This window comes from Neovison vison, chromosome 7 (genome assembly GCF_020171115.1).
Source record: "Neovison vison isolate M4711 chromosome 7, ASM_NN_V1, whole genome shotgun sequence".
Taxonomy (NCBI): Eukaryota; Metazoa; Chordata; class Mammalia; order Carnivora; family Mustelidae; genus Neogale; species Neogale vison.
The window spans coordinates 57082383-57091541 of NC_058097.1; the positions used below are offsets into that span (position 1 = coordinate 57082383).

At 55.5% G+C, this 9159-nt stretch overlaps 1 protein-coding gene across 2 annotated transcripts; it reads left to right on the top strand.

The window, feature by feature from the left end:
- The first annotated feature begins 6258 nt into the window (after positions 1-6258).
- Positions 6259-8411, top strand: CNFN (cornifelin). 2 transcript variants are annotated; one of them, XM_044257392.1, is made up of 5 exons: positions 6259-6305; positions 6974-7020; positions 7471-7581; positions 7964-8100; positions 8187-8411. In XM_044257392.1, the coding sequence occupies exons 2-5, from the start codon at positions 6984-6986 to the stop codon at positions 8274-8276; spliced, it is 375 nt and encodes a 124-aa protein (XP_044113327.1). In that variant the 5' UTR covers positions 6259-6305; positions 6974-6983; the 3' UTR covers positions 8277-8411. The 2 variants fall into 2 exon arrangements, with proteins under 2 accessions (XP_044113327.1, XP_044113328.1); XM_044257393.1 differs by lacking the exon at positions 6974-7020 and having other exon boundaries at positions 6260-6305.
- The last annotated feature ends 748 nt before the right edge of the window (positions 8412-9159 follow it).

Consider the following 9159-nt stretch of genomic DNA (forward strand, 5'->3'; position numbering starts at 1 on the left):
GACTGGAAAAGACTAGTGGAGACTGGCGTCCTCCAGAGCCTATCGCAGCCCGACTTAGGCCGTGGGCTCCGCCTACCAGGGACCGTCCCCCTAGTGGCCCACGGCGATAGGGGCGGAGCGCCTATTGGCTGAAAGATAGTGTCTGACGTCATGGGTAGCTTATCACAGCCTGCCTCCGGAGGCCCGCCTCTGGCAGCGGAGGGCATAGTGAGCTGCAGAAGCGCCCCGAAAGTGGGGTCTGGCTGCTCGCGCTGCTCGCTGGCCACATCTTCGGTTCCCAAGGGATGATGGGGACTTGAGACGTCCCGACTCCTTGGTCCTGAGGGAGGAGGGATGGAGGAACCTAGACTTCAGGGTCTGAGGAACATCTGAATGAATGGTTGGCTCTTGAGGGAGGAGGGAGTTGAGAACCTGAAAGACTCATTGGTCTGCCCAGGGATGGCGGATTTGAGGTTTAAGATTTTATGTGGCCATTTATGGGATTGGAGCCAGGCCTTCCCCCAGGCAAGAGTTCTGGGTCCCGCGAGGTGAGGCTTAGAATAGAGATGAAGAGGAGGCGGCTTAGGGGAAGCTCTGGCTTCTTTGTGCTTTTCCACCACCGCCCCCACCCCCCAAGGAACCCTGTCTGCCAGGGGCACCCAGAGCGTGAGGAGACTTGAAACTCACATGGAGACAAAGAGAAAAACATTGATACCAAGAGAGATTAAAATGCTAAAAACAATAATTATAAGAGAGCTCTCTCTTGCATGGCATGGACAGTGGCCCCTCTTCTATGCGAAGCATTTCGGTTAATTATCGCATGTCTTCCTCATTACAGTTCTAAGAGATCAGATTATTATAATCCCCATTTTACAAGTGAGAAAATTGATGCCCAGTGAGGAAGAATCAAGATGCAGATGTAAAGAAACAGGAAAGACACAAAACACAGATGGAGATAAACAGACAAAGCGATAAAGACAGGCCCAGAGAGGTTAGAAAAGGTAGACAGCAAACAAAGGAAGAGGGGCTGCAAGTGGGGACTCCTGGGGTGGGGGGTTGGGGTCTAGAACTCCTGGGTCCTGGGGTTGGAAGGACCCAAGACCAGGACTTTCAATGATCTCCTCTCCTGATTTCAAAATACCAGACTTGTCCAACCCTTCTCACTGTGGGTGTTGGACCCGGCTGGGGTCAAAAATAGTGATTAGGAGGAGGTAGGTGTGTCATTATCCTATTAGGAAGTGATAAGAAAATGATTCATGGGGGTGCCCCCAGCCTGGGCAGGGCCTTACCCCCATGGCTTCTGTTCTTTCATCTGGACAGTTTGGGCCTCAGGAAGGACTAGGGAGGGGCAGGGTCCTTTCTGTCCCTCTCCACCACTGTGTCTCCATCACTCAGAACTGTCACTAAGCCCCACCATGGAGACAAATGGGCCACCCTGGGACATCTCTCTGGGTCTCTCTGCTTTCCCCACATCTTGAACCAATGCCCACCAGAGGTCCTGGCAAATCGTAGGAGCTCAGCAACTGTGTATCAAATGAATGGACAAACCTCTCTGTGCTGTCCTTCCTCCATCCCCATCTTAACCATCCCTCTGTGCCCCATCATGTTTCTCAGCCTCTCCCTGGCCTCACCCATCTCCTCCCAACTTCCCTTTCACACAAGGGTTTCTTCTGAGGCCACAGGGCCCCTCGTCCCCAATAAGAAGAAACTGAGACTTTGGGGTACCTGGGTGGCTCAGTTTGTTGAGCATCTGACTCTTGATTTTTTTTTAAAGATTTTATTTATTTGACAGAGGGAGATCACAAGCAGGCAGAGAGGCAGGCAGAGAGAGAGGAGGAAGCAGGCTCCCTGCTGAGCAGAGAGCCTGATGTGGGGCTCGATCCCAGGACTCTGATATCATGACCTGAGCCGAAGGCAGTGGCTTAACCCACTGAGTCACCCAGGTGCCCCTGACTCTTGATTTTTAACTCCAGTCATGATCTTAGGATCCTGGGATCAAGACCTGTGATGGGCTCCACACTCAGCTGGGAGTCGGCTTGAGATTCTCTCCCTCTCCCTCTGCCCCTTCCCCCCTCAAATAAATAAATAAATGTTAGAAGAAGGAGAAGGGGAGAAGAAGGAGGAGAAGAAGAAGAGGAGAAAGGAGGAGGAGGAAAAGAATGAGGCTCATTTTGGGAGGAAGAGGAGGAGAAACTGAGGCTCGTTTTGGGAGGAGTTGCCCTCCCAGGGTCACCTGGGGGACACGAAAAGGAGGAGCTGAGAGTGGGGTTCTCACTCTCAGCTCACAATATACAGACACATTCCTGGCATCTCAGAGTCAGAAATGCAAGATCAGGACATCGGGGTGGCTCAGTCGGTTAAGCATCTGCCTTTGGCTCAGGTCATGATCCCAGAGTCCTAGGATGGAGCCCCACATCACATCTGGCTCCCTACTCAGTGGGGACCTGCTTCTCTCCTCTGCCCCTAGCCCTGCTCTCATGCTGTCTCTCGCTCTCCCTCTCTTAAAAAAAAAAAAAAAAAAAAAAAAAAAAGGCAAGATCACAGCGAACACGTGCCCTTAATACCTGCTTAGTGGGATCTTCATTTGCACCCACACAACCAGAGAATCATGGGCACCAAGCATGATCGCCTACAAACACAAACACAAACATCAGCACACAATCACACAATCACCCTTACTGACAACACACACAGAAATACCTTATTCCACATGCAAATCCGACACCCCAGGTATGCAATTACACGCCCAGCCATGGGCAGGGCATGCACTCAGTCCTGGCCAAGACCGAGAGCAGACTTTGTCTGTTCTCGACTATATCTCCAGCAATTAGAACAGCACCTCGCTGTCATCACAAAACGTTCCCAAGGGCCAGGCTCAGTTCACAGCCCTTCATGAACTAACCCGTGGAATCCTCTCAACCACCCTATTTGCCAGCACTCACTTTGCAGATGGACACAGGGAGGTCCAGGCAAGTATAGTGATTGGCCAAAGTTTTCCCGGCCACGAAGAGGCTGCGACAATTTGAACCCAGGTACACAAGACTACTACTCAATAAATCATTCTTTCCTTAAACCAGTTAGAGTTAAGGAACCATGACAACTGACCACACCTGAACCAGATGCACAGTAGGGAAGGAAAAAAAATGCACCTCGGATAAAAAAAACCCCTCACTTGGGAGCCTGGGTAGCTCAGTTGGTTAAGGGACTACCTTCGGCTCAGGTAATGATCCTGGAGTCTTGGGATTGAGTCCCGCATCTTGCTCCCTGCTCAGCAGAGACTCTGCTTCTCCTTCTGACCTCTCCCCTCTCATGCTCTCTCTTTCTCTCAAATAAATAAAATCTTAAAAAAGAAAGAAAAGACCCCCTCACATGTCACACCCCAGAACACATAGGGACTTTGGGATAACCCCCACAGAGACACACAGCACCCATAGAGAGACGCACACACCACACGCACAGACGCAACACACCCAAACCCAGTCCCACCCAGAACTCCACTGAGCTCTTGCTCTGCTCCCAGCATCATTGGGCTGGCCCTCGAGGAAGCAGCAGGCTCAGGATGGGAAGAGGGGGCAACCTCACTTGTCCGCTCTGCCTGACCGGTTCCACGAGGGCCCGGGGTGGCACCACCCGCCTTATGAAACCCACATTGGGCAACTGGACCCAGACCTGTCCTGGACGCTTGGATTCTGGAGACAAAGGGGCTGGGAGCCTGAACCCCTGGGTTCTGAGGGAATAGGAACTGGTACCCCCATCATGGATTCTAGGGGACAGGAGGATGGGGATCAGGACCTGGACTCACAGGTTCTGAGGAGGAAGAGCTGGAGGTCCGTGATCCTGGGTTCTGGAAAAAGATGGGCCAGGGACTTGGATTCCTCTCTTCTGTCTTTAAAGGCAGGGTTCTAGAATTAGCAGATAAAAATACAGGACACCCAGTTAAAGGTGAATTTCAGATAAACAACATATAACCTTTTTAGTGTAAGTATATCCCAAATATGGCATGGAACATACTGAAGCTAAGAAAAAATTGTTAGGATACCTGGGTGGCTCAATCGGTTAGGTGTCTGCCTTCATCTCAGGTCATGATCCCAGGGTCCTGGGATTGAGTACCGCATCCTGCTCCCTGCTCAGTGGGGAATCCGATTGTCCCTCTCCTTGCCTCTCCTCCTGCTTGTGCTGTCTGTTTCTCTCTCTCTCTCTGACAAAGAAAGAAATAAAAATCTCAAAAAAAATTGTTTACCTGAAATTCACATTTAACTGGGCATCCTATATTTTATCTGGCAACCCTACTGAGGGGATGGATGCCAGTCCTGGAGACCACCATGGCCACTGGTCAGCCCCCAGGCACGAGTTCTTCCTGCTCCTGCCCTCTTCCTCACCCCTAAGCAAGCCACCTCACAGCTTCCCCACCCGATTTCCTCATCTACATGAGTTTCTATCTAATTGCAGCCCCAGGCTGTGTCGGAGTGGGGAGAGGAAACCTGAGGACAAGTCGGGGTGTCATCCTGGGAGCCTTAGGGTCCTCAGAGATGACTGACCCTGAGTCACCTGCAGCCCATGGTCCATCCAGCTGAGGGGTGGGGCCTTGAGGCTGCCTCCACAGGGAGGCCTGGAGATGGCAATGTGGGGATAGGAGGCAGAGACCTCCCCAGACGAGGGCAGGAGACACACAGCTTGGGGGAACGGAGAATCAGAGATGGGTGGGTGAGAGAACCCAAGCAACTTGGAAACAGATTGGCAGAGATCAGGAAAGAGATTCAGAGCTGGCGAGGTGATGATGCAGAGATGGGGGCACAGGGACCCTAGACCAAAAGTGGAAAGAAGACATTCCCCAGACGTTCAGGCTCCTGGACCAAGGGACAGACATGCACCAGCAAAATGCCAAGTGCCACTCATCAGTCTGGGGACAAGGATAGCGAGCCACGTGGGTGGTGCTGGGAGACCAAGGCTTGGGTCCTGCTGTGTGATAGATTAGGAGGTAAGGGAAAAGCTAGGATCCCAGGCCGACAGGGTGAACCACCTGCCATCACCCCATACCCATTCCCAGTGGGGTGACACCATCTTCTCTGCAAGTGACACCCCAATTTTCCAGCGCCTCCTACATTTTTGGGGTGACACCCGTGCTGGAAACCCCACCCGGCTCTAATGTTGCTTCCCTCACTGAGTCATTTCCAACCCTGCCAGGCCTGTTGGGGGCAGACTTTGGTGACTCAGGCTTCCAGGCCCCTAGCTCTTTTCACCCCTTGGAAGCCCAGCAAAGATGCCAGGAACCCCCTGCCTGCACACTCAGGGGAGCAGCCCAGCCTAACCCAGGAGTCTACACCACCAGCCAGAATCTGAGCCCCTCCCCCTCCTCTGTTAGGGGCCCAGATAAAGCGCCAGCCTCTCATCCCTCCAACTCAGGAGTCCAGGCCCCCCCTCCCCCCTCATCTGCTCTGTCATCACCCCCCACCCCACCTCAGTCCTGAGCCACATCCACCTCCTTCCAGAGCCACAGCTTCTCAGTTCCCAGCCTCCTCCCTTCCCAGTTTGAAGGTGGAGTGAACTGTGTATATTTACTATGGTTTCAGAACGAGTCACCCCCAAAACACACTGCCCATGTGCCTGGTGGCCCAAAATGGGAGAACAGTGCCCCCTCTTCTAGGGAAGTGGGAACCTCACTGAAGGGGATGGGGGAGGTGGGGGGAACCCCACTGCACTCTCCTGCACCCCCATTCCTTCCTCCACCTCCCTGCCCCTCCGCTTTCCACCTCTGTGTCTCCTTTCTGAATGTGGCTCCTCTTCACTGTTTCTCCAGATCTTTGACCCTCTCTGTCTCAGCATCTCTCTCTTCACCTCTCTATGTCTTCGTCTCTCTCCATCTCTCTGATCCCCTCTCTCTCCCACCTGGACCTCTCCCCTTTTGTCTCTGTGTCCCCATTTCCTCCCCATCTCTCTGCCTTTCCTCTCTTGCTGTCTCTGAACTGTGGCCCAGCTGCACCCCTCACACCTCCCTTCTACCTTCTCTCCTCCAACCTTCTGTCTCTCTGCCTGCTCCCCTTTTCGTCTTCCCTCCCAGCTCTGCATCGCTGCCCCCCTCCCTGATTTCCTTGGTCCCACAAGAACTGGAGGGGAAGAGGGGGGAGGGGAGATGGACAGCAAGGGAGGGGAAGTTCTTGTAGGGGGAAGAGGGTTAGCCAGACCGGCTGGGCTCCCTGGGCACCTCCGCCAGAGCCCCGCCCAGGACTGAGTGGCCTGCCCCAATATAAGCAGCTCCTGGCCAGAGGCAGAACTCAGTGCCCAGCTCACCCACACCTGTCCGCATCATCACCATCGCTGTCCTGCAGGTAGGAGCATCTGCCCACAGCCTTCGGCTCTGTGCTCCCCCCACCCGGCTCCACTGACTTCTCTGTCTCCTTGCATTTCTCTGTCTCAGTGGACATTTCTGTCTTTCTCAATGCCCTCCGTGTTCACCTTCGGTGGTGCTGGGTTGAACTTGGAAGTTCTGGGGCCCAGCACCGCCTCTACTTACCCCCTTGGCCTGGGCCATCGGATGTGGGGCATTTCTCCTCACCTCTCTGAGCCTCAGTGTTCCATCTGTGACATGGGCTTGCAGAGAAGATAAGGCACTGGACAGGTGTGAGTGGTACTGGTGGCATCTCTTTGGGCACTGGCTCTGATCTCTGTCTCTCCTTGTCTCTGACTCTGCCTTCTCTTTCACCTGCTCTCTGTCTCCAGCTCTACCTCTGCTATGAGGAAGGTCCTCTGGGGTCTGTCGGGCAGCGGTACAGAGACGGGCGAGTTTCTCGCCCTCACCCCATACATCCCTACTCCATGTTTCTGCCAGCTGGAAGGCTGACTTGGCCTCTTTCTCCCCAGCGCCCTTCCCCCTGAGAACCCAGCCCCCGTGCCCCTGCTCCTTGCCCATCCCCCCACCCCAGTATCCCGCAGCCCTTGGACTCAGCCACTGTCTCCACCGCCACCTTTGCCGTCCCCAACGCTGCCACCTCCTCAGGGCCAGCAAGATGCAGTTTGAGATGCACGACAACGTGAAAGGCAAAGGTGGGATCACTGGAGGAACCAGCAACCCTTCCAGTCCCTGGAACCTGGCGGCTTCCCTCCCCTGGGCACCCCTGGCTTCGAAGACAGATGGCGCCTGATTTCACCCCAGAGGCCCCTGGAAATGCGGGAACCAAGCACCCCAGGCCCAGACGTGGAGGAGGCGGCGGCACCTCTCAGCCCCGCCTGGAAATGGCACCCACCCTTCCCCAAACTTGCAGGAGCTCCCCACCCACAGCTCAACCAGATGCGCAGGAGGCAGTGGCGATGGGGACAGACTGGGGTGTCAGTGCCTAAACGAGGCCGAAAGGAAGGGGGGGTGCAGTGGTGTCCCCTCCGTGGGCGGCCTGGTGGCCCCGCCCAGTCTGCCCGGCAGAGGAAGGGGCGGTAGGGACGTGGGGTCCAGGAGGGGCTGTCGGGCTGCCCACTGACCCTGGCCCACCACCCTCGCAGCCATGTCCTATCCAGTGACCAGTCAGCCCCAGTGCGCCAGCAGCTGCTACCAGACCCAGCTCAGTGACTGGCACACAGGACTCACGGACTGCTGCAACGACATGCCCGTCTGTGAGTACAGGCGGCTCCTTCTGGGAGGGGGCGCGGCCCCACCAACGCTACGCCCCCTCTCTGCCTCAGACCCTGAATTCCCACACTCTGCCTTCACCCCTTCCTCCACCTCCAACACTCCCTAGGATCCTGACCTCACCTCTTCCAAGCTCCCCCGCGACCCTCAACCTCCCCCCTCGTACTCTCAACTTTCCCCATTGTGGCCCGAGCTCCCCCTCCAAACCCTACCTCGCAGCTCCTAAACCACCCCCGCTGGGACCCTTCATTCCCTCTGGGACCCTCGCCTGGGCAGCGCGGACCATTGACCTCGCCCCTCCCGGCGGTGGAGCCGGCCCGGGGCACCCAGTGGAACCAGCTCTGACTGCCCCGCGCCTGCCCCCAGGTCTGTGCGGCACTTTCGCCCCCCTGTGTCTCGCCTGCCGCATCTCGGACGACTTCGGGGAGTGCTGCTGCGCGCCCTACCTGCCCGGAGGCCTGCACTCCCTGCGCACCGGCATGCGGGAGCGCTATCATATCCAGGTGCGAGCGAGTCGCGGGCCGGGGTGGGGACGGACCTCCTGGGACCCTAGACGGGGCTCCTAACCTCTTTCTCTCCCACCCTCTAGGGCTCTGTTGGGCACGACTGGGCGGCCCTCACCTTTTGTTTGCCCTGCGCCCTCTGTCAGATGGCGCGGGAATTGAAGATCCGAGAGTAAAGAAGCTCCCCGCGCCGCCTTTTCCACCTGTCCCGCCCGGGCCCCTCTGTCCTCTCTTCCCTCTCGAGGGAGGGCCTGCCCCTCCGCCCTATCCCGCTACCAGAAATACACCCACAATAAAAACCTGAAAACCAACTCTGCCCACATTCTTTTTGTCCCAGGGAAGGAATCTGGGTGGAGAAGGAGGTTTGGTGAGGGGTGTGGGGACACAGGGAAGATGCCTAGGTGTGGAAGGATGCAGGAGTCAGATCCTTGATCCCAGCCTGCTGTGTACGACAGTGGCAAGCCTCCTGCCTCACTAAACGGTGGGGGGGAGGCTGGGGGGTGTACTCATTAACGAAGCGAAACCACTAAGCCCTTAAGCTGCCCAAATGAAGTTCTGCAGGGATCCTGAAAATCAGCAAAACCAGAAAATGCTTTAAAAAAAAAAATGTAGAAGAGCCCCTCCCCTACCCCTACTAAGTCAATACCTATGGACTCTTGGCCTACACACAATCCTAACAAGTTTTTTTGGAGGGGTGGGGCGGGGAGGGTGGGTCCTTTGTCTCCAAAGCAGAGAACTGCCAGGTTTAAGGCTCCCTGGAGCTAAAAATAATCCTTAAGATCACCCAGCTCTCTTTACTGCAAAAGGGACTAGCAGATTAGAAAATCTGGTATCAAAATGGGGCAGACCTAGGGGTGCCTAGGTGGCTCAGTGGGTTAAAGCCTCTGTCTTTAGCTCAGGTCATGATCCCAGGATCCTGGGATCAAGCCCCACATTGGGCTCTCTGCTCAGCAGGAAGCTTGCTCCCCCCTCTCTCTCTGCCTGCCTCTCTGCCTACTTGTGATCTCTGTCTGTCAAATAAATAATAAATAAAATCTTTAAAAAAAAATGGGGCAGACC

What these genes read in the sequence shown, in the direction of transcription:
- CNFN (XM_044257392.1), top strand. Translation starts at nt 6,984, where the DNA reads ATGCAGTTTGAGATGCACGACAACGTGAAAGGCAAAG. An exon ending in CGACAACGTGAAAGGCAAAG is followed by an intron (nt 7,021 to 7,470) that starts GTGGGATCACTG and finishes CCACCCTCGCAG; the next exon opens with CCATGTCCTATCCAGTGACC. An exon ending in GGGAGCGCTATCATATCCAG is followed by an intron (nt 8,101 to 8,186) that starts GTGCGAGCGAGT and finishes CCCACCCTCTAG; the next exon opens with GGCTCTGTTGGGCACGACTG.